This window comes from Corapipo altera, unplaced genomic scaffold (assembly GCF_003945725.1).
Source record: "Corapipo altera isolate COAL_440 unplaced genomic scaffold, ASM394572v1 44, whole genome shotgun sequence".
Lineage (NCBI taxonomy): Eukaryota > Metazoa > Chordata > Aves > Passeriformes > Pipridae > Corapipo > Corapipo altera.
In genome coordinates, this window is record NW_020884880.1 from 15,601,564 (window position 1) to 15,627,828 (window position 26,265).

The 26,265-nt window shown below is 36.8% G+C and overlaps 1 protein-coding gene and 1 long non-coding RNA gene across 3 annotated transcripts in view; one reads left to right on the forward strand and one right to left on the reverse strand.

Annotated features, from left to right (window-relative positions):
• KCNH8 (potassium voltage-gated channel subfamily H member 8) overlaps positions 1 to 10,829 on the forward strand; it is a 178,406-nt gene extending 167,577 nt beyond the window's left edge. For both annotated transcript variants that reach the window (XM_027639453.1, XM_027639454.1), the window contains exon 16: positions 9,331 to 10,829. In XM_027639453.1, coding sequence (XP_027495254.1) covers positions 9,331 to 10,041 — 711 coding nt within the window. In that variant the 3' untranslated portion in view covers positions 10,042 to 10,829. The remainder of the gene's footprint in view (positions 1 to 9,330) is intronic.
• Positions 10,373 to 15,622, reverse strand: LOC113945373. Its single transcript, XR_003527063.1, has 3 exons — positions 15,528 to 15,622; positions 14,983 to 15,142; positions 10,373 to 10,480 (listed from the first exon to the last, which is right to left on the reverse strand). It is a non-coding gene; the product is annotated as an uncharacterized LOC113945373 (long non-coding RNA).
• Between the last annotated feature and the right edge of the window lie 10,643 nt (positions 15,623 to 26,265).

Consider the following 26,265-nt stretch of genomic DNA (forward strand, 5'->3'; position numbering starts at 1 on the left):
ACAAATATTGGACTGAGACATAAAAAGAAAAAGTATGAGGAGCAATTCTACTGATGTAGACTTAGATTTCATAGGTAACATTCTGAGCTCAAATCCCAGAGACAGATGAGTATCCTCCAAGTCCTCTCATGGATCAAAATTTACATTGGAAAAACTGCATGACTGTAAGGCTATTAATTGCATATTCTACATATACTCAAACATGCCCCGTCTGGAGTTTATGAACTGACAGTACTGACTTGGTGATTACCCAAATGAGCCTCTGGGTAGCCTTGATGATATACTCTAGTTGTTGCTTGGGGGTTTTTGTTGTTACATTAAGAATCGAACACTCATAGACCCAGTGCTTTCATCATTCCATCATTTGATGATGGACGGTAATGGAAAATTATGACTGATGCTGCAGCAGACTACTAGCAGTAGTTAAAATACGAGCAGAGTTAGAAATAAAGTTCTCTATTAAAGACATGCAGTCTCCTCCTGGAAAATATGAGAAAACAGGTCACAAGTAGCCAACAGCAGCAAACACTGTCATTAATACATTTTTCAGTGGAAAACAGAAGTCAATCAACAAATGCAAAAATAACTGCTTTCATGAAAGGCAATTGTATTACAACAGTTCGCTAGTTAGCTTAAAAACATTTCAGCTGTTCATTGGGGAAACAAAGACAGACATCTTTCCATTCAGACATTCAATACAGACTGTTGTTAGCAAAGCAAAGCAAAAAGTTACCCCAGAGAAAAATCTACAAAAATAGCTATACCTAGTTTAGAAATCCAGCTGAGCTCTTGGCAGTATTTTAGGTGTATGACACTCACTACATAATCCAAAAGAAAGTTCATTTACCTAAGAAAGGGAGTAACAGAAGTTAGTGCATTGATTGCAGTTCTCAGATTTGTTATATATTAACTTTAGGAGTAATAGATGCACAGACTTCCTCTAAGGAGAGTAATTTCCAAAATCAGCACAATCTATGTGAGACAAACTTGAACACACCCCAAATTCCTGTTGTATAGCTCCACGGTTTGGCTGCTCAGCCAGTTACCCAGCTTCTTCATTTCCTCACCTAACCTCACTTCTCATTTTGAACCTGTATGAGATCCAAGGTGATACTGGAATTTCTCTCCAGTTCTGTAGTGCAAGGCAGAGTGGAATAGGACTACTTTATCTCCTACCCTATTTGCCCCTTCCACTTAGTGTAAATAATCACTGAATAAAATAGGCATGACATTCATTATAGTTCAGTACTTTCAATCTGTGGCAGGTGAGAGTTCAGTTTCAGGTTCTTCTTCTGGCAAAACCACAATTATTTAGCAATAGTTTCAAGGTTAGATTAATGAATACCTAGCAGCATTGTACATTTGCAGAGCTGGGGAAAGCTTAATTCAAAGACCTGCTCCAGACTAGGCAGAGCAAGAATTCAGGAATATTCTTCTGCCTTACAAGTATGTATCCTTCCTTTGCAGAGGTCTGTACACTTGACCGAGTCTTTCCAACGCATTTGTCTGCAAAGGCTGATCAAATGGATGTATCTAAACATGCAGTATTTTCTCAGAGGCACCATGTACATGATGCAATCATAGATAACTACTGAGGAGCCCACAAAGTAAAAATAGGAAACCAATAATCAGATTTTCTGAGGTATACAAATGGCCAAAAAGTCTAGATTGAAGCACCTGCCTATCACTATCTCACTGCCTGTATCCTACTAGGCTTTTAGCTCACTAACATTTGAATGCAACTGTATGAAAACAGCATGGAAGTACTTTTACTTTGATTCAATTTGAAAAACCCAAATCTGAATTATTTAAAAGATAGACCAGTTAATAAGAAGAAAATAGCCAAAATTTAGTCATATTTTTTTATCCCCTGATTACATGTACACATTGTCCATTCAAAAACATGGATACATGGTTTCATGCTCACATATAAAGGACATCTGATGCAGTGCATGCAGACTGCTTTGTCATGTCCCAGGTTTTTTCCATATGCCACTCAGCTTCAGTGCAGACTCCTTCAGCTTCAGAATTTGTAGGCTGATTTCTTACTTTACTACATCAGTAGATCCCAGAATTACAGTGCTAAAACAATATAATGAACACAGTACTCACATTTCTCCCATTCAACACAAAAACAAACAAACATGAGGAAATATGAATAGGGTCAGGTTCTGTACTAGATAATTGCCTTCTATTTAGCTCCACGTTGGAGTACTTAGTAGAAATTCAGCTATTTTTAATTTTAGGTTTTTGAAATGCAAGTGCTTAAAATACTCTAGGCATCTGGCACTTATTTAGAACAGAGAAAATTCATTCACAGGAATATTTGACTTTCATCTAATAAAAGGGCCAATCCTAAATAAATATGTTTATTTTCCAAGTATATTATTTTAAAATGTATTTCACAACCAGCTGCCAAAAATCAATCTCATTTTTCTCTCAGTACAGGAAAAAATGCATTCCTTAATATTAAAAATATATGCAAATGATAATCAGTGCCAATGAAGAAAATTTGGTAAAGTTAATCAGGCCTTCAGTTTTACATAGGGGATATACTGTTAAACTTCAATTTGCAGTTTGAGAGCTCATATAATGAACTTGATTGACTCAGAGTAGTTAAATACATGTTCTTTTTAACAAGTTCGTAACTTTATTTTCACATGAGAGAAATTACTTTGCAGCAAGGCTATCCCAGTAATTTGCTTTGGAAAGCAGCTTTCAATCAAGAAAATCATGTCAAAAAGTGAACTAATTACATTTATGTATGATGAAAACTATTACAACTAATCTATCCGTTTTGTCGTTTAGCCACATAAGTTCCACATCAAAGCCAAGACATAGAGCCTAGTATCATTTGCATTAAGAAGTAAAAGCTTTCTAAACCATATGTGACAAGTAAACACACTAAGATTTTTAAAATATATCTTCTTTTAGCATTGACATTCATGTTTCCAAAGAACTTCTACCTTGTTGTTGTTTTGTCTCTCTCTCTCTGCTCTTGTACTTTGATGACTGTAGGGTAGTCTTTACAGCTAATTTTTTCATTCTTTTAATGTTAGCTTAATAGCTATTGGCAGATGAAGATAAAAAATAAGCTGATGCTCTAAAGCTTAAAATAATTTCTTTTTAAGTAGAACACACTGCACATACATGACATAACTTCTATACACCGTGGTGTGTCTCTTGAACTTTTCCTTGGTGGAAAGGCACCTGAGACAAAGAAATTAACCCAGAGGCAGCCATGCAGTACACAAATCAACTGGACACCAAAAGCTGACTTCAGATTTGAATAAAAAATATTACTACCAAGATAGATGGCAACAATTATCCAGTTAACTCTCTAAAAGGAATTTCAAAATGTTCCTGTACTGAAAGTTCTATTTTCCCAACATCTAAATATAAATCTCTATTGGTATTCAAGTTCACTTCTTTTTCTTTTATACCTAGAAGATACTAAAAAAAAGTTGAGTGCTATTCTCCTTCTAAAAGCAATTTATTCAGGAAACATACTACTCCAACAGATCTCAGCAAACCAAATTCCTTCTGTCTGTCTTTGCCCATTACATTTTCTAAAACTCTTCACTGGTAGCATTTTCTTCTGGACTGTCTTTAGTTAGATATTTGGAATCACTGACAAAGTACACAATCTCAAACTGCAGTGTATTTCAAGCAGCCTAAGTAATTCCCCGTGAAGAGAACTCCCTCTGTGTGTCCAGTAAAAGAAAAAAATGCTGTTTATATATCCTGAGAGTATGATTAATGCCTGAAAAGTGTCAATCAGCAAAACTCCACAAATATTTTTCTATAATACTCTGCGTAGGCAGAATATTATATTTATGCCTCTGACATTTTCTTTTCAGAAGTAATCTTTAACATTTGTCTTTGTTGAATTTCATATTACTGATATTTAAAAGTGAACATAAACTCTGTTTAGACATTAAAAATAAACATTAAATAAAAACAGATCAGGCTGTGATGCTAAAAAATATAGCCTTAAATGTCCATGGATGGCAGCAAACTATTGATCATAAGCCATTCCAGTCATGTATGGGTTCAACTCATGGTGATTACATGTCCTTCATATTTTCTTAGTTGTTCTGAAGAATGTCAGGTGGACAGTTATATCTGAGAAGACTTTTGACAAGATATATATTGCATCTAATGTTTCTTGCTATATATTGAAACGGCTTTTCAGTTAAAGAAAAGAATTATGTTGTTTTGCCATGGTTTATTTTTAAGAAATGTATGTTGCCTGTTCTCTTTTAACTATTCCTTTAGGTGCTTATAGAAATTGTTTGTTTAATATTTTTGCTCAATATTATATATATCACCTCAGGCTTTCTTTCATAAGTACATACTAGCAGCTTCTCTCCCAGCCAGCTGGGATTTCCACGATCCTCCATTTGCTCTCAGTCAGTACCTCAGTCAGAGTTTGTCCCTGATACTTTCTGAATTCCTTGAAGCAGTAATTTCCAAACCTGGTTTTCTTATTGCCACCATGATGCTGACACTGTCCTGATTCTATGCCAACTTGAAGACAAAATCCACATCCAACAATCATAGAATCACAGAATGGCTTGCACTGGAAGTGTCCTTAAAGATTATCTGGTTTCAACCCTCCTGCCATGGGCAGGAACATATTTCACTAGACCAAGTTACTCAAAGCCCCATCCAACCTGGCCTTGAACACTTCCAATGATGAGACAATCACAGCTTCCCTGGGCAACCTGTCCCATTGCCTCACCACCCTCACAATAAAGAATTTCTTCCTAATATCTAATCCAAACCTCTCTTTCAGTTTGAGGCCATTCCCCTTGTCCTGTTACTGCATGCTCTTGTAAATAGTTCCTCTCCATCTTTCTTGTAGTCTCCCTTCAGGAGAGGCTGCAGGGCTGAAAGGCTGCAATTAGGCTACACCAAAGCCTTCTCTTTTCCAGGCTGAACAATCTCAGTTCTCTTAACCTTTCCTCATAGGAGAGGTGCTCCATACCTCTAATTATTGTACCTCAGCTCCTGGCCGAACCCCCCACCCTGGACTCACTCTCAATGAAGAGCCACAAATTATAATAGAACTGCAGTTTGGGAACCCTTTTTCTAGATTGAATTTCATGGGAGCCATGTTGACTTGAATAAATCTAAATAGTCTTGTCCCTTATACTTTTCTGTTTTGTCCTTACCTGTTTAATAGCAATAATCTTGGTTTCCTAATTTATCCAGACAAACTGGTCACTCTGAAACTACCAAAGAACTGGCTAATAAGTCATCAGACAAAGCAGCAAATTTTCTACTCCTACACAGTAAAACCAATTTCACAACCTTCTAGATGTCTGGATTTATTTCACTGAAACTGAACCATCATATCATTGCACAAATCCTATATATTTAATCTGGACTCAGATTAGCTGCACTGGATTTTTTTTTCCTTCTGCATCTAGCTTTATTACTAAAGTGCCATTAAATCATAAACGTCTGTCACCGTAATGCCAATGGCCACAGAGTTGCTGGTAGCTGATCAGTGAAGAGTCTGTCTCAGCTCACCCCAATTTCATTCATTCAACAATGCACTTAGCGAGAAACAGGATATCAGCAGCTAGTCAATCTGAGCCTTGAAAAACAACTCATGATAGCTGAAAGTTTGAATTTCAAAGGGAGTAAACCACAGAGAGAAAAAAACACCAATGTATTAATCAGAATCTGCTTCTAACCAGAAAAAAAACAAGTCTTATTCCGGATTTATCCAGGAAGAGTGATGAGAGATAGGCATTCTAGTTGAACATTTAATGTCAAAAAAAAAAAAAATTAAACATTGTACTATATTGTGGAAAAACAAAGAAACATGTTTCACCAATGTCATTTAAATCACCATCATCATCTGACATTATGTAGAGCTTTTAATCACTCCATTCCTATTTAACTATATGGAACAAAGTACTCAAACTGTTCAAAAGTTTCATACTAGTAGTAAAGAAAAATACTCTTTCTACTGAAACTGTCAAAATAATTTGAAAATGCAAAATACAACTTCTAAAATATATATTGGTCATACCATCAGAAAATGCTATTAATAAAGACCATGTGTTAAAAAAATTCTGCTTTTTTTTTAAACTCTATTTTGAAGATATTCTTTCCTGATAACCTAGTCTACTAAAAAGGTACCAGCACGTTGCTTTTGACCAGTCTGAGAAGCACTTCTTGCTACTTCAGATTAAATCTGTATAAATCACAGTTTCTATTTCTGGAAATATTGCAGTATCTTTTTTTAAGTCCTAGAAAGTGTTAAGGCAGCATTTCAAGTATATTTGGGATCTTGTAGACCATTTTGAAGCTGTCTGCCTAGCACAGCAGGAACCATTTGTACCACTAGCTGTTTTGCCTAGCAAATAATCAGTGAGCTCCTAAAAAAAATGCAGCCTTACCAACATGAGAGGAATTAGACCTTTTGCTCAGGAGGAAACTGTACTGCTTTCAGCTTCTGTTCATAGACTTAAAATTCCTTTCGCTTTTAGTCTCTGTCCCTTTGCACCTTCTGCAGCACTATGAAATTTTTAATATTAGTGATAAAATTGTTTAGCCCTGTTACACATGTTTATTTGCATCCATTCAAGGATCTCTGCAGGATGTAAAAATAATAGGATAAACAGTATAGCATTAGTAGTAACAGTAATGGTATCCTTTATGACTACATAAGTGTAATAACACAGAGGCAGAGCATAATTAATGTGGTACAGATACTGAAGCTTTAATCTTCTAAGATTAATAGTTTGTAAAATCTTGAAAACTACTTATTTTCCTTATGTATGTGATGAGCAGTATTGGTCCAAGTAGGTCTTAATAAGTGGTGATGGTGAATTTCTAATTAAGTTTGGCATAACTATTCTGGAAACTATTAAAGCATACATCGAAGGTGGGTTTATCAGGTCAGTTCCTCTGTCTGTGTGAGAACAAGCTTATGAGAATACAACGATCTAAGAGTTGATATGCCAAAAATAGTATCTGGGCACTAGAAAAAGTTGTAATGAACAGAAATTCAGGACTGCGCGACTACTGATGCTGGGATTGATTTTTCACTGTATTGTGTCAATGAATTGGCAAAAGAAACATGTTAAAGGATGATGAAACTTTTTAAAAGTCCATAAGTGATCAGAAATGGAAAACAGAAACATGAATGAAACCAAACTAAATATTTTAAATTTTTCACATGTCATTCATAGTTTGGGTAAGGTGCATACTCATAAGGTAGTGTCAATCTTTCTATCTGCACAACTGCAGAAAGTCCTGAAAATTTGATGGAAGTTGGGAAATTAGACGCAGAAAACAATTGCTTTATCTGCTAGGAGTATGGCCCAGTCATGATCCTAAAAAGAACTGATGACCACTGAATCTGTATGGGTTTAATTGTCTGTCTTCCCACTTCTGCCCAAATAAGGGAAAGTTTTGGAGGTTTTACAATGCCGTTTCCAACAGAACACAGAAGTTCTTGTGTAGATGATTTGTCCAGAAATCTCACAGTGTGCTACCTTAAAGTCTGACAGTACCAGGAACCTTCTCTAGCTGCTCTGACCCCACAGAAAGCCTACTCACAAATCGCTTTTGCAACATATTTTAATCCCTCACATTAACTGTAGTTCAAATGAGCTACCAGGCAGTCAAACCTTAATCTCAGCTAGCGGAAGGGGATCCCCTGGTTTTTTTTCTAGCATGACTCAATTAGGTAACAAGACAGAAAGAAAGAAGTGCAGAGACACAGAGAAATCCTGTCATCTGCCAGTTAAGAGGCTCCTGCCTTTAGGGGTTTTCCCTCCAGAGGTAGTGTGATCAATACAAAACTGTTAAACAATATGATGGGTTTGAACTCTTAGCTCAGAGAGATATATAGGAGCTGTGTTGGAGCTTCCCATGTCTTCTCAGAGTTTCTTTATAATTATTGTGCCTGTAGTAACACAGTCAAACTCAGGCTGAAATGTCTTTCCAGCAGATTTCTTCAGAATTATTCTGTCAGAAAAATGAAAACTGTATTTCTGTTGTTGATTACATGAAAATTAATCTGTGTGGAGCATCTAATAGGTGGTATCGTTACTTAAGATCAGAGAAAGCCCCCCTAAATTAACCTTTTTTCTTTTTGATATGTGGCTTGAAGATACACATGCAGTCATGTCTGTTTTTCATCAGAATATTTTCCCTAGCATCAGTATAAGAAACTCTGTTTTAATGGTAATGACAGTGTTTTGGTCTAAAAGATTGATTAGCTACCATGGAGACAAAGTTCATTTCTACCTCTTGATAGAAATTCTTAATTTCCCTTTATTAAAAATAATTGACTGATTTTAACTTCCTAAAAACTTTTCCTTAAGAAATAAAAAGGAAAGATAAATACGTTTGAAATTATGAGCGGGTTACTTTCTTGTTTGAGTTACACATTTTGTTGCCCAAAATATCCTTAAGAAGTCCTAATAAGTGTCCCCACTAATGTTCATAAAGCAGTTTACTTTATAAATTCAGAACCTGTTAATCTGATCCCCACCCAAAGCAGCAAGTTTTGAGGAGATGAAAGCCTTCATCCATTTCATTTAACCAACTGAATGCTATCAGGTTCTTCCTTTTGCACACACACCAGAGTAATCTATGGATTATTTTCTCACTGTTATATGCAATACCTTTCAAGCATAAACGTAAGTACATGCAAGTAAACTGTTTCACAACCTTTTATATTGTTTAAATATTTAGAGGTAGGAAGTGGTTTTCAGAGTTTCCACTTATTTTTTTCTTTTCTTGTTTTTAGCGGTAGTCCACTAGATTTTCATATAACTACTACTTGCATCCAACAACTGAGAATATGAGTTTCTTTTATTTTGCTATGAAAACAGCAGTATACTTCACATATATTTCTGAACAAGATTTCACAAGACCTCATTTTTATAAAATTCATCAGTATAAAATTAATTTTAAAAAAGTTTATGCTTTAAAATATTTAATGATTGATCAAGAAGCTATTGCTGTTATACTTCCAATGGAAATCATCTCAATTCTGACCATTCTTTATATACAGACAATCATTTAAAATCAGGTGTATTATGCCTATGGAGTATCCATCATACATTTTTTTTTGAGTTTCTTTAATTATCTCCAATATGCCACAGGAATTGTGGCATCAGCTTTAGTAAGGTAGATGGGTGGACAATTTCCCACACATATATCAGTAGAGTATATTTTTTTAATGTAAAGACACTGTGCCACAGATGAAATTTGACATTGCTAGAAAGAAAAAAAAGGTATGTATGTATGTATTTCAGGCATGGTTCATAAATAAATACTTTTGCCCTACCATAACAGGTGACAACTTTAACTCAAGAAGTCTCACAATTACGTAAAGATATGAAGAATGTGATGCACCTTCTGGAGAACCTGCTCACATCCCAGAAGCCTCCAGGATTCTGTGCTGTGCACAGCATATCTCGAAGTACCACACTGGATAGTCTGCAGTCTCAAATGGCTTGGACTACACATCAGCCTTGCTCACGCATGCAAGCTGGGAACTTCACCTGCACCAAAGCACAACTTTGCCGTGGAAACACGTTATGTGACATTTGGAATACAGATCTGTCCTCTGTAGGCAGCAGTCCCCAAAGGACTGAACCCAACCTGCAAAATTCTATGGATGGTGAATTTTGTTATACAATGGGCCTGCAAAATTCTCCCTCACAGTATCAGGTAATTCAGAAAGACAATCTGCAATTTTTAAGATGCACCTCTCCCCATTCAGACACTACCCTGACTCCTCTTCAGTCTATTTCAGCAACTCTTTCTCCTTCGGTATGCTCTTCATCAGAGACATCATTACACCTCGTGCTGCCCAGCAGATCTGAAGAAGGTAGCTTTAGCCAAGGAGCAATCAGTTCACTAAGCCTTGAGAACCTGCCAGGATCGTGGGACCTGGAAGGAACAGCCAGAGTAACTTCTGCACAGACCTCTGATTTCCCAATAGACATTGTGACAAGCACAAAGGATGTTAAAGATAAAGATTACCAAGCCATAGATGTATGAGAAACAGTGAAGTGGTACTCAAAGCATGTTCCACAGCAGCCAGTTTTAAATTTAGAGAGTACTGCATGACTGCTTTATTTGATCTCTTTTTTGGCAATCATGGAGGTTACAAACATGAAAATTCAGATTTATAGAAAGTAAGAGAAGATAATGTTGGTTCATACTATAGGAAAAACAATAAATTTCTAGATTCTAGAAGCATGTTGAAAAACATTTTGAATACAGATATAACTTACTTGTCTGTTTGACAGACTATTGTGATAGTCCAAAGACCCTGAGGGTCAGAGTAGCTGGAAGTCTAGGACAAAGAACTGTCATGGGTGGCTTTTGTTCATCAAAGCAAAGGTTTTCCCTGAGTGTCTGACTGTTGTTCCCAAACAATATCTATGGCATTGTTTGCTTCAGGTGATCGTGGGTCCTGCTGGTCTTTTTGTCAGTTCTGTGAAGGCAAAGGGACAATATTCGCTGCATGTCATCTAGACAATCAACCAAATAGAGCTGCTAGAGAGTGGTTAGTTGCTGCACGTTATTTGTCATGTAAATGAAACCTCTTGATTTATCTAAAAATACTATTTTTATATACTTGGTATGAAACGTACTTAAAAAGGATTTAAAATATTTATAAAAAGAGTAAGAGTTTGGTTTCATTTTGGTAAAAGCTTGCAGTTTTAACAAAAAATGCACTACCATCATGTATTAGATCAAATACTATTTATTGTTAAGATATTATGTAGTTTACAAATGGATTCGCTTTTATGTGCATGCAATTTGCAATGAATGTATTCATTCTGGTGAAATACAAATAAATTAAGGTATTATTTTATTTAAAAAAATAAAACAGCTGGAATGTTGTATCCTATAATAAGCTATCACTACTTAAAAAACAAGGTGTTATACTGATAACATTAAGTACTCTTGGTTTGTGTTTTACTATTGCACTGTCATTTAGAAGACCAAGTCAACATTTTACAAGACATCCCTGTTTTGGGATATTATACCTAGATAAGAAAATTAAGAGGGATGAAAACCATTGAGCAAAATAAGGAATATTAAAGGAGAAAATTACAATGCTTTAGTCAGAATCAAATAACTTAAAATAGTTTTTTATTATTTATTTGATGATTTTTTACTTATATCTGTAAAAACTATCTTTGACCTATAGTCAAGAAAAAAAAAAGATACTATAGGTTTGGCAAATTATTTAATCCAGAAACAGATTTAATTCCCAAGGGATTTTTTTTTCCAGTATTTATATACAAGAAATATATTGATACTGTGCAACCAGGGCAACTGCCTTCTTTTTTTCCACTGTAATTTTGATTTATACATTTAAAGATGCTCAGTATGCAACATTTTTACATGTTCTTTAGCAAGCTTTCTAAAAAGACCATGCTTATAACCCAAAATATGTGTCTTAAAATGGATAAGTAAATTAAGTTTCATTTAATAATCAATGTAAAGGGTGGTTATCAAATTAAATTTTTACAGAGCACAGATTTATGTTTAACTTCCTCAAGAGTTTTTGGGTTTTTTTATGAAAACTTCAAAGACTAAGTTAATTATTAACATTTGGACATGTACAGGAACACAAATCCCAGATGATACTCTGTGCCCAACTTACATCCTTTCACATCCATTTTCCCACTGGTACAAATTAGAGACAGAGTGTCATCTCTCTGTTTGAGCTACCTGAATTTTGTCAGTGTCTACACTTCAACATGAATGTTTTTAAAAAGGGTTTCTTACTTTCCCTCTCTTCCAGTTTTTGCTTAGTTTAAGGTTAAATAGAGAAATGCTGGTTAAATGAGGCATATCCCAGAAATAAAATAAAAAAAAATTAAAACAAAACAAACAAAACCAAAACCAAACCAACCAACCAAAAAACAAATAGTAGCAAATATAGTAACAAAGACAAGCTTGTGATATTTCTGCAAACAATCCCGGTTTGTCTGTAGCTACCTGCCATCTCCCACAGTGCCAAGCAGGAGGCTGGGGCTGGGGGAGGCTGCCTGCTCTCCGCACCCACGGCAGGTGCACGCTGGCAGAGCCCCATTTGCCAGAAGCTCAGTGGTTGTGTGGCACTGCCTTGCCTCAGCAGCCAGGCAGCACACCTTACAGCCATGGCCCTCTCCTGTGCTCACCATGAAGGACAGATGCTGGTTCCTTGGGATGCACAGGCACATGCAGCACAGCTGTCCACAAATCCTCATTCTTCACTGCCACGCTCTTCATACCACACAAGATAACTTGTCCTCAAACTATTGTATTAATGAAATACGCAGGCTAATCTAAGCTCACCATATCCCAGCTATTGACTGGGGCTGCACAAGCATAAGGTTGTCTAACATGCTTAGTTCCCAATATCATTTAACAATTTCCATTACATATAAAAATTGACAGCAGTGTTTGCTTTCTCATTTTATGATATATAAAGCATTATGTACATGCTTGAAAGTTTTGACATTGTTTTATTATTTTCCAGTATAAACACTGGTGTCATAAGATTAAAAATAGATGGGGGGTTTTTCTGGAGTTTTTGTGTTAGTTCTCTACGAAAGTTTAAAAAGATCTGTGCAAACACCAAAAAACGACTTTGCATAAATAGCCATAACTTTACTGTACATTTAATTCTTCAATAAAAAAAATGCATGTGCACTAATTGAGAATAAATAGCACCAGGATATATGTCCTAAGTAGCTCCTTGTTTCTGCAGCTGTCAAACACATCCTAAACAAAGCTGGCAAACACTATGTCATTTGTACTGGCTATAGTTTCAAGGAATTTACCTGAATTGCACAGACTGTAAGATGGGCATCACACAGGTGAGCATACTGCCTCCCAGGGAAAAGCTCAAGCAACTTCAGACAGGACAAGTGTTCATTTCAGGTGTTATGGTTTAACCCCAGCCAGCACCAAGCCCCATGCAACCACTCACTTCCCTCATGTCAGAATAGGGGAGAGAATTGGAAAAGTAAAATCTGGAAAACTCATCCATTGAGATAAAAATAGTTTAATAGGAAAAGCAAAAGCTGGGTATGCAAGCAAAGAAAAACAAGGATTCATTCACCACTACTCATGGGCAGGCAGGCGTTCAGCCATTTCCAAGAGAGCAGGGCTCAATCATGCACAAGGGTAAATTGGGAAGACAAATGCCATCACTCCAAATATCCCTCCCCGCCTTTTTCTTCCCGCCGCTTTAATGCACTGAACATGACACTATACAACATGGAATATCCCTTGGATCTGTTGGAGTCAGCTGTCCTGGCTTGTGTCTCCTCCCAACTTTTTGTGCACCACCAACTTCCTCACTGGTGGATGGGGTGAGGAGCAGAAAATGCCTTGGCTCTGTGTAAACACTGCTCAGCAATAACAAAACCACTTCTATATTATCAACTCTGTTTCCAGTACAAATCCAAACCATTGCCCCATACCAGCTGCTGTGAAGAAGGTTAACTCAATGCCAGCCAAAACTAGAACACCTTGTCCAAAATCAAATAAGGAAAGAGGTCAGTAAAACAGAAATCTGGACTCGAAGGGTTGTTCTGTTTTAAACTCCCTGACACCATTATATTATGAAAGTCCCAGAAAAAGAATCCCCAAAGCAGGTTTTATTGAAAAATATCTGCAACCAATGCAGCAAATTTCAGTTTTGAAGTTAAAATGGCAATTCATAGGGACAAATGTGAAGGCATATACATTTGGAATGGAATGGTAATTTCCAAGCAGGATTACCATGAGCATATTAGTTCTACACACAGAGTGGCCATTAAGGATACCTGGGATTGAAACAACAACCACTGTAATATTCATGTCACCCTCCAAAGGTACTCAGTATGAACATCAATACGAGCATCCTATACCCTAAAATCCAGCTGCCCAGCTCAGACAATTTACTTTATTTCTTTTTACACTAAGCTTTAAAAAATAGAATTATTTTTTGTTCAGGATTGTTCTTCCCATCTAATTCTGCATCAATTTACTTCCCAAATTTGCTAAATTTTCTTCCTTTCTTGCATTTTCCATCAGTCAGTTTCTTCTTCTATACAGTAACTGTAACTTCTTTTCCCCTCCCTTTTTTATTTACTTTTCCCCTCCTTTTTTTTCCCATCACTCATTCAGTTCTATATCCCTTTTATAACTTCATCAAACTCAGCCATGTCTTTCCTCATTTCATGGTGATTTTTCTGTTAAGAATCATCCTAGGTCTGCCACTAATGAACTAAATGGTTACTAAACTCAATCATGCAACAGGACAGCATATTTAGTCTCTATCAACAGTCAAACAGTAAACCACCAGTCTCTAACCAAAATCTCTTGCACTACTATATTCTTACAATGCTGCAGTCACCTCCACTGGCAATGGAAAAAAATTTGAAAAAAATAAAGACACACGGAAAAATAGAAAAAAAAAAAAAAGAAAAGTAGGAAACCCTACTAGCTTTTTATAACTTCAGATATATTATTAAAGACGTGTATTTGTGTTGTGCTCATGGTAACTACGAGATTCAATTTAAGAAACACAGCTTACCATAAATTCTGCATATACTCCTTGTTTTTTTACAAGTCATACCGAGCTATTGTGATAACCTTGCTTTGACATTGCTTGGTTATCTACCACAAATAATTTACTCTCTAATTAGTCCATCTGCTAATTACACCTGAGATTTCAAAATATTTTCCTTTACGAGGCAATTTTGTAGCACACTGCATCAATAGTCTCACCTGGTAGTTTGTAAAAAATCCAGTGTTTCACAAATTAAGTTTTGGGATGCAACAAACTGTTCTCAACCTTTTCTACACCTTCTTCCCTTAACCTGAAAGCACTTGGTTTCCACATCCCTCTTAGTGGGACACATTTTAGATGTTTCGTGCTGCTGGCACTACCACAGGAAGTACACAATCACGTACCCACGTTCTAGAAAAAGACTTCTAACAACTTACCTCAGCCTTGAAAGAATGAGGTTGTAGCTGGGGCTTTAGGCAGCAGCTGAGTGAGCAATAAGAAAAGGATAAGGGCTGGTGCTTGATTTTCCGGCTCCCTCTCCTGCTTCAGTAAGAGGAATTTGCACAGCTGTCATCAATTCCAGAAGCCTACATGGTACTAAGTCTTCAATCAGAAAATCAAATATTTTATCACAAGAAATCTAAGCCCATCTCCTTTAGTACCTGCAAATAGTTAAATTCTGTTAAAAAAACCTGCATAGCTGGAAGTTTCTTAGATGATGCTGCACACAGAATCAGTTTTATCCTTTCGAAGTTGAGCACAGAAATCATATCATCATTCCCAAACCTGCCACTGACCTCCTCTGTACTTCATAAAATTCTCTCCCCAGTCTCTTCATTTCTCTTACCACACACTCTCAGTGGCAACAACAATGACAAGAAACAAAAATTTCCAGCTTCAAAACCACAAAGAAATGCCACAGATCTGATCTTTTCATTTAAAGAAAATGGTTAATGAAAGGAAAATTTTATTTCCTATGTACCTTGATAGCTGAGTTTCCCAGTCTTTGGAAATCTCTCAAAAGAAGAAAGTTTTTGAAGGTTAAGATTTTAAAGACTCATGCCAATCGGAATTTGGAACCACAGGAGTTGTGCAAGAAGAAAAGCAGTACTTTCCTCTTTCAAGTTGTTTTAGAGTTTAATATTTACTATGTACTTTTACCTTTGTGCCTTGATAGTGTGTTTTAAGTCTAGGCATTTATTTGTGGGAGATTTAACACTTGAATTCATTCTCTCTTCGCAGATCTTCTGAAACTTGCTAAATTTTTGCCATGGTAAATTCAAAGGTCTTATACATGACCAAGAAATGGCCTGGTACAACAAAGGAAAGATAGAAAAAACAAGAATAGTAGTTCTTTATCTTCATTGACACCAAGTTGTACAAATTATGTATTACAATGGTAAATGGCTAGTATGTTTTAAACTATAGAATAAAATACCAACAGAACTAATCTCACATGAAATAAATGTTCCATTACCTGGCTTATGAGAAGCATCGAAAAGAAACATTTCCTCAGTTTTCCAATTTTCTTATCCTGGATATTTTGTTATAACCTTACAGATTCAAAACACTCTGATAAGGTCCCTAAAAGTTACAACTTCAGGCAACTTTTTTAATTATTCTTTTTATACTCCCCTTTGTTCTATTATATTGATTTCTCCCAAAATGTAAGGGCTAGAGGCAGTGCAGGAGTTAATTAGCACTGTTGTAAATGATAACTTTAGAAACTACTACACTAAGGACCCTGTGGCATCACAAGCATCACAAAGAAAATGCTCAGAAAAAGGCAAAACTAGAGTTTGCTCAGAAGAATCCTAGAGTCTTACAAAACAATAGCGGAAGTATTAAGTAAATCAACAAAGTAGCAGAAGATTTCTCATGGAAATGTGCAAATATAAAGAAGGACCTTTTTTAAAATTAAAAGCTCACCGGCCTTCACATTTAGCAGTCCACACATTGTCAGGATTGAGAACAGTCAGTGCAAATTTCCAGATGTCTAAGTCCACCTTATCTGCACTTAAATTTCACATTTCATATGAAGTGGGTGATGCTTCATGTATGTGTTCACCTTGTCCTGGCCTACTTGTTAATTATTATGATTCCTTATTTTTAGCATATTCTACCTCTGATCTCTTCATGCAATTAAATGAACTACATCTTCCTTTGCTCACCCTGATACAATACAAGATAACTGAGTTACCCACGTCACTTGGAGATTTTCTTCTTCATTAAAGAAGAAGAAGAATGCACATTAAAGATTTTGCTTCTTGTTCAAAAAAATCAAAGCTTCCTTCAAGAAGGAGAAAAAAACCCTCACCCACTGTTAACCACCCTATGTACAAACAATCAGATCCCACGCACTGGTTTGTTTTTGACTCTGCAGTCAGACATGACAAAAACAGCAGCACCCTGAGAAAAATTGGAAGCACAAGCCTCAATAGGCAGTAACTTTACAGACTAATTATGCCTTTTTAAAGGCCAACATTGTCAATCATTTACTTCCTAAGTTTCCTTGCATGATTTTGTAACTTAACACATATATCTAGTGCTGCTGGATTCTTTCCCACCCCTACATGCAATGATCCACAGAAATACAGCTCATATTCTTACTAGAAAAATGCCAATGTTATTTTAGTAACCATGCAAATGAATTTTAACCAGAATTTTAAAACCTGTAGTATGGAAAAAAAATTAATTTATTGCATTATACTTGTTTAAAGGAATGCAGAATGATAACCACACAATGGAAAATATTTTTCGTCTCTCTCCTGTTAGTCTCAAAATGTTTTCCAACAGTAAGTAACAAAATTCTCTTCTGCATCATTACTTACAATGAAATTTTGGGAGAGGGGGGCATGACATGGGCTGGACATGAACACCACCAACAACGCACATGTTCTTTGAATGCTAGACTATCTCATAACAACATTTTAAAATGTTACTGTTGTCAAGTAGCTGTTGCATGTCTAAAGATGTGCAATCACCTGCTTATTTTTTTCACATAGAAAATTACCAGTTTGCACTACAGATTTGCCACAGAATCTTTGATGAATGTATATATAGAGTGTACTAATAGCTACTGGAACTTGTACCACATCAGAGAATCTTCCTTATTCCCTTCCTCTCCAACATGAGGCAAAATGATTTTTTTTAAAAAAAGAAAATTTCTAGTTAGTCTTTTGTAAAACATTATAATTTCATTAGTATCCTTAATAGTCTCCTTTAGGACTAAGTTATCTCGATAAACAGCAGCAACAAGACAAGTATAGAGCATCCAAGGTGAGAATCTACCTATTCCTGATGCATACCGGTATGCAAACATAAGCGTTCTTTCAACTGTTGGTAAGACCAGAGTCCTTCAGCAACCAGCTGTTATGAAAAGCTTGTTTCTATACAGCTACTTACTAGCAAAAAAATGAAACAGGAGATTGTAAAAACTCTCAGGGACATTTAATAATATCCTCACTAGAGCCATAGCACAGCACACAGTCTTTTGAAGTGTTGGTCGCCCTTTGCTTCAATAAGAAAATTGTATTTGAGAATAAATGGCATCATATGGAGCTCAGTTTTGCAATTATTCACATTGCAGTAGAAACTGGACTACCTAAAAGAGTTCAGAGGTCTGTTGTATTCATCACAGTATATGGAGATAATACAAAGTTTGGAGAGCTTTCAACCTAATAGAAAAAGAAGTAGCACAAAGAAGAGAAAAAGGATCATGAAAAATTTATCCAAGGTCCCACAATGACTTGCAGGGAGGCAGGAGCAGAACAGCAGGTTGCCTGGTCTTGGGTTCCTCTGCCTAGTCTGGCATCAGCTGGCAGGGGTGGACTCCCTGCCTGCCCCACTGCCTGACAGTGGGGGAGCACTGTGAGCTGCACCAGGAAACAGAGCTCTGGAAGAGCAGAAAGTCTTTCCAAGCACTCATGCTGAAGGATGCCCAGCACTATGCTTTGTACAAAGAGTACCTACAAATGAGACATATGGCAGAGTTGTCTGTGGTGAGGACTACATAGCACAGCAATTTCTGTAGCTGTACTTATTAAGTTTCTGAGAGCAGGTGCTTGAATTATACCAGCCAGTTTGATAATTAATTAGCCTCTTCTTGTGTGCAAGGTAGAAAAAATTGAAGTCTCTGAAGGACTTGCATAAGGTTTATATCACACCTGCAATCTCAGGTGAGCAGAACGGCGGAGCAGACCTTTCCCTTAAACTGCCATCAGACATAAAAATCACATCTGAACAACACCTGTGAATTTTAGTGCCTGTGAGGATAAAGTTTGCCTCAGTCAAGTATTTTCAGGGGCAAGAAGGTAGACAATGTGTTCCAGCAATACACAGTACACCTGCTGACTCTGCACGTACAGCAAGCCTCACTGCTGTCACAGTCAGCCTGGCAACCACAGGCAGTCAAGTCATTGAGAGACATTTTACATCCTGTGCTTTCACTTCTTCTGTACCTTTTCCCCCAGTCATTGTGCAAGCAGTAGTTGGAAGACCCCAGACCCTATCTGAAACCAGAAACAAGCTATAGCTTGGGAAACACTATAATCAAAACTAAACAAACAAGGGGGGGAGGAAGGAAAATTTGTTCAATGTTGCCTCTCAGTGTATTTTTTGTATGAGTTAATGTACACTGAGGCACTCAACCAGGTAAGGAAAAAGCTAATGGCTTTGGAATGGGAACAGGTTCTCCCAAAATCAGCAGCAATTATGTCCTTTACAATTATTTACAGCCAACATTCATGTTTGAAATCAGAACAAATTCAACATTGTTAACAGAGCTGGATGACTCACTGTTTAACTAATTTGCCAAGTGGTGCTGAATAGGCCAACATAAACCCAAATTCTTGTGCGGATGAAGATGCTAAAACCGGAACCTGCCTCTAAAAACATTATTCTCTTTCTAGGAATATAGAGTTTAGATATTTTGTTATATCTTTGATTTGAAGAAAAGCAACTTAGGTTCAACCAGACTGTCATATGCATATCCTTTCAGGCTCTTATTTTCTGCTTAATTTAAACTCTCTACATATAGCCAGTTGGTTCAAGGTTACCTTCTGCAATACCCCGGTTAGAAGTCCAAAATAGACCTGGTACAGGACCTTCCTCTTGGTTTTTTTTCAGTGACCATTTGGTGATCAAATCTGCAAGCTGTTGTCTCTCCAACATGTTTTTTGCCTACCACTGTTAGTGGCATTTGTTCTTCAAACTATATTTGAGATGTGAAAGTTTCCCACAGTGAAAGAGTCCCCAGTTCTCTTTCTTTCTCACAAATAACAGCACTGAACTTTCCAGTCACATACAAATCTAACCTAGAGAGTTTATGACAAATTCCCAATATTTTTGGGGTCCCTTGCCAACTCTAAGCTGAGTTCTGCAGGGTGGAAGAACATATTTTTTTTTCAGTCATAAATGTCAGTGGCAGAAACTAATCTTTTTTTCCTTAACTACAGCTTTATTGTATTTCTCCAGCCAGGGTATGACTTTCATCCAGCCTGAGCTTCCCTGAGTGAACTCTTAATTCTTTCTATTGATGTGAATCCATTTTCACTTTCTACTTTTCCATTACTCTGTTTTAAACCAGAATGTGGTGACTTAGAAATAACCTTTTTCCTCTCCACAGGACAGTTTTATGATCCTGAGCTTGTATTGTTTTATCTTGTGTAAATTTTGTCATGTGAGCAACATTGGTATAAAATAAATGGCTTAATTGCAAGATAAAAGGAATTCATTGTCCTCTTCAGATTCAGCTAAATATTAAAACTGCTGATCCACACAGAGTGTAAATGTATTATTTTTACATTGGTGCCAAATGAACACTAGTTTTATTATTCATTGTATGCATGCTAGGTGTTACAGACTTAATTTATGACACAGGTGCAAGGTGGCCTGGAACAATGTGCTTTGCAAATAATGAATATGAAAAGGCCATGAATTTTGGTTTGCTATTGTTCTTATTAATAAATAAAGAAGCCCCCAGAACAGTGGAAAGCAGACAAAGTAGCTCATGATGATTTATTGCTGGCTAGAAAACAATTAACAAGAAAACCCTATAAAACAACAACCAAAACCAGAGGCTAATATCAGGGGAGGGAAAAGAATCACCACACACAGTAAGAGGATTTGCAAAAGTCTACTAACTGTAAGGCTCAACAGCAATCTGTGGCATTATCCCAAATTTGGGGTGGATACAAGGGCTTTCTCAAGACTTAAGCTTTTAGGGTTGAATTCTTCTCTTGTTAGTGTCAGTAACAAAAATCAAAAAGTTGTTTGATTGTAAATTCTCCATCTCACCTAAGATGGAACATCCTTATCCATCGGCAAGCTTGATAATTTCCATGTGGAAGCTAACACACCCTCTGCTTCAGATAATGAGAAAAATTGATATCTTTCTTCCACTTTCTACTTATAATTATATTATTGCACCTTTAGGGTGCAAGGCTGAACTAGCATTGATATTGATGTGACTCAAAAGCAGTCATATGCAATTTTCAAAAACACCAGAATTAGATTTCCACTCAAACTGGTGGGATAAAAGTTGTAGACTAATTAACAAATACAGATACAGCGAGGTATTTTATTCACTCCTAAATCATGAAGGTCTGTCAAAACCACATTACACAGGGAATTTTCAGGTGAAACAGATTTAACTGGAAAATTTGGAATTTTTGAACTGAAACACTTTCTAAAAATGTCTAAGTTGCCATTGATGTTTAACAAAATCTAGACAGGTCCCAGACAACTAACCTGAAAGTCTTTGTGCTTTCCAGGTCTGCTTTTCCAGGGCAGCCCCTGCTGTATAGAATACTAAGAATACTAGATGTTTTCACCTTTGTGATACCAAGGTGTGGGCGTATCAGAAATCAAGACCATATATACTGAGGAACCCTAAGCCTTAATTTCTAATCTCAAGGACTTTGAGAACTCAACTTTGAAGTTTCAGAAACTATGTCATATGCACAGAAGTGAATACATGCATTTCAAATAACTATATAAGACAAAGTTTCAAAAACCTTTCATAAAATCTGCTGTTTGTTTCAGATATAGATAAAACACCAGCTCCCCATGTTTCTTATTGAAGAAATTCCAGCTTTAGACCACTGTATCTCAGGTATCTTGATGACATGTACTTTATTGATGCTGTCTCAATAAATACGTGTCCTCCTTCGTTATGCTTATTCTATCCAAACATTTTAGAAAATTATTTGTGCTGTTATTTTTCCATCAGTGACTACTACAGAGTGACTGAAAAACACCTACCATCCTTGCTTGATCTATTGTGAAGAAACCATATTCTTTATGCAGGTGCTTTCAACTAGCTGAGTGTTTGAAGGTCAAGGAAGGGCGCATTCACTCTGCAAGCAGAGCCAGTCTGCAAACCACAGATAACACTTTCCTATTATCTTCTGCTCCAAGTGGGAGCATGCATTTTTCATCTATTATAGGAGTCATAAGCAGCTCACTCTCTAAGCGACAACTTTTTGAGGAGACCTGAGAAGTTATATTAACCCATTGTCTAGGGAGGGATGTTTTTTATAGTTGTTAGTTCCAAATAGAATACTTCACTCAGATGGCTGCCAATTAAGGCCTTATAATATGTAGTCAGTCTCTCTCTTCTCTACACAAGCAGTCAACATGCTGCCAGAATAAACTTTTTTCACATGATTCTCTAAAACTATTTTTAGATAAATTTCTAATACTTTGGGTATAATTAACAATGTCATGTTTTCTTTCCTTTGATAATTCCTTGCCTTTCGCTTCTGAAATGATGTACTGTAGGGATGGGAACACAGATTTCCAACCTGCAGGTAGTTTCCTGCTTTTCTATTTATACAATACTTTTGTCATCGGGTGCAGTTCCCTGAGAACCTGAACTGTCACAGCAGAGTATTTGATTAGCTAAGGGAAGAATCAGACACCACCCTAGGCAGACGCATACAGCAACAATAAAAAACTTCACCTTTCTCACCTTTGTCCCTGACATCTCTAAGAAAGCATTAAGCATCAAAAGGAGAGAGCAGTCACTTGAATAGCTAATAAATGTCATTATAACTGAAAACTAAAATCAGCTTCACTTCAGGTAAAATCACTGAGTTACAGTTTTCAGCAAGAAGAACAGGACTTCTAAGACTCCAGTGCTGTATCAAACATATAGCTGTGCTGTTAAGACAAGTTTCTTGCTGTTTCAACTGTTTCCTTCCATTAATTTTAAAATCACGTGTTAAAAGCCTGAAAGCAGAACACTGCAGAACACATCTGCTCAAGAATCAACTATTTTCAAACTCCCAGTTCAGCAAAAACTTCAAAATTAATTTGTTCTCACTCAAAGTGAAATGGTCCCCACCCCAGCATTTACATTATCAGTGAACTTAGAGCACATTTATTTCTTTTTTTCTTCTATATACTTCTGCAGCTGATGATGACTAAAATAAATTTAAATTACAAATAATTCAAGACTAGACTAAAATCTGCTTCCATAAAGTCAAGCCAAGCTAAGAAAAAAAGAAGACCTGCAATCCTTTCCTACTTTCTTCTTATTTTTCCTACCTATCTGCTCCATTTCACACCACAGTCCATTTCACTAGTGAAGGAAACAAAGAGCCCCGAAATTAAGTTTCCTTAAGGAAGCTCATTAACAACTGGATCAACTTCCATCAAGTTATCTGAACTCAGACTCAGTAACTCCTTTCACCATACAGAAGCACCAGCAATAAGCCTTCTGGGAGGGAGGCACTTCTACTGCAGTAGGAGGGCAACAAAGAAAACCGTATGAGAAGCAATAAGCAAAAATTCGTGAGGAGGGTCTGCACATGTGTGGAGTGGAGCTGCTAATTGCAAGGAATGACAAGAAGCAGACAGAAGCCCAAAAACAGGAATGACCACAGCAAAATATTCCATTGGGGAATGAAAGGAATGAAAGGTTTAGACAGTTAAAAATTCTCTGGGATTTTTGACAGCTAACAGCAGCACAGGGCCTGAGAGCAAGGCACAAACGAACTGTGTACATGCATAGTCTGTGACAATCCATACCAGCAACAGCACCCTTTTTAATAGAGAGGGCACATAAATTGCCAAAGTGGAGCAGTACAGGCAGGAAAAGCAATTTGCAGGTGATAAATACTCAGTAGACTGGCAACAAAACCAGAAACAGGCATGAGATCTCCAGACTCACAGGACAGCTCCCCTCCAGCAGCCGATACTGTCTCTCAAATGTTGCTAAACACTCCACATGACAGCTTACTCTCAACTCACCTTGGTATCCTGTGCTTGATGAGCAACTGGCTGGCCACTAACAATCCAGTCTCCTGACAGCTTGCACAAGCAATTCGAATGCTCAAGAACTACATGATCCATGTGAAAACTGCACCAGTCCCCATCCCTGAGTTCCTGGTAACACCCAAGGTGAAAGCTGTGACCTTGCTATCTTACTCAGTTACAGTAGGAAATGGATGCAGTATCTTTCTACTGCTCTACAGACAATTTACACATTTCCTGAATGCAATTTTGAATACTAGTAACACCCAATCCCTGCCATAGAGAAAGCAGCAAGGTCAATTAAAAAAGGCAAAAGCAGTCAAACAACAGAAACATATGCCTATAAAGACAAAAAAGTTTTGAGTGTCTCCGTCAATATATGAATAATGGGGAGAAATGTTAGAGACCTAAACAGTGAGAAGAAACCTTGAAACAAAACAAGAGTATTTAACAATGTCCAATATATCTAGATATTGCAATTTTTTTTTAATATCACATAATTTGTAACAGGATACAGCACCTGTCTCATGAGGTATATTGTTTTAAGATGCATATATGAAAAGCATATGCAGAAATTTACACAAGTACGTGCAGTGCAAAAACTGATGACATCACTTTTACAGTGTAACTTTTTTCGTTTGTAAATGAAATCTAAGTTAACCAAAGTCATAAAGCCACCACTGAAGATTCTTTTTCAGCTTGACGCAAACATAATGTTACATTCAGGTAGAACTTTATGGCCTCTCATTGACACTGCAAAAGAAAATTTGCGTACATTTTGTAGCTTAAGAAGAGAAGTTGCTCTTCCTGACACAAATTTCCAGCCCCTGCTCCTCTCCTGGCTGATGTTAGCATTCCACCCTCTTCACAGTCTGCAGACTGCTGATCTTTAAGAAGCCATCGTGCACTGCATTACCAGAATCATCTGCAATTTGAAGTACATCCATGTGACTTTTATTTATACAGTTGAACATTCATTTTCACAAGAACCCCTTGCTTCTTTTGTACTAGAGCCATGAAGCTGAGGTTCAAAGTTGCACATTTCTGTCATGTCCCTTAAGATGAATATAAATTTCAAAAAATGAATAAAAATAATAGTCATATCTTTTCTGCAACTTTTCCTCTGTTTAGTATTCTCCCTATTGCCACTCCCTTACTACAGTTTTATACAGTTATATTTTCATATTTCCTTTGCACATTTCCATTTTCCTTCCTCCACATTTTTCACATCGAACTACTGTCTAATGTTTATCTGAATAGTAGATGTTACCAAGAGGAATAATTTGTGTTCAAAACTACTCTTAACTCCCTCATGCATCTCTAGCAAATGACTTGTAATAATAGGTTGTAATAATAGTGTACTGAAGCAGTTTTGTGTGATTTTCAAAATGAACTTGTCTGTTAGCCCCTCTTTATCATCTCTCACTTTCATAGAAAATCCTGGATAAAAAGATTTTCATTTGAGTGTCTGCCCCTTCATTTAAGCTCTCTAGAGAACAAAGCAATTACTACGTATTTCCTCTGACAATTTTACTTACTTTTAATCTGCTCCTGAAAATCCACTTCCAATTATCAAGAGAAACACCACATAAAATCACTATATGAACCATAAATGCATAGTAGAAAGAGTACCATGGCATAACAAGGAGCATCCAGAAAACATATCCAAGCTAGCATCTGAATGAAAAAAAAGCCTAGAAACAGAACTGTGATGTCCTCTTCCCCTTTTGCTGGTGTATGTAATTTTTCAGAGAAATTCAGATACTGAGAAATCAGAACCAGATAAACAACATGGACCTGCATACATAAAGAGGTTTGTGTATGGTGACACTCGAGAAATAGAAAGTAGGTAGCTGAATCCAGTATCTAGATACAGGGAACAAGAAAATTTCTTGTAATGGGTTAAGTAAACAAAGTGTGTGCACAGATAAAATCTTTAGTTGACTTCTAAATGCAGCTTAAAACAATGTGATCTGCATTTGGCTCTTTGAGGCTAAAGTTTGTCTCCTCCTAACCAAAGCGGCATCATGCTTCCAAGAAGCAGGGGCACGCTTGGATGCAGGCCATGAAGCAGTATGCATTGCTTGGTAGCTTTTGAAAGGATTGAGACTTTCATTTGTTCTGAAAGGGGAGTGCATTTGGTCTTCCTAATAAGCTGACCCCTGCTATAGTGGAGTTTACTGCAGCAGGCTTGAATGGAGAGTGGTATTAAGAGAGCAGCAAACCAGACTGCTGTGCCGCCTCAAACAGCTAGACTCACAGGACATCTAGAGATCTGAAAAGCTGCCCAAAATTCTTCCTCCCTATTCTGAGACAGGTCATTATGACCACACCCTTTTATAAATGTGCCATATGCAATGCCATATTAAAAAAACCGAAGATATTAGACATGGAGGTGGATCAGAATATTTGTTGCTTTTTGAATTCTGTCCCAAACTTGCTACTGCTCTCCCCCACAACTC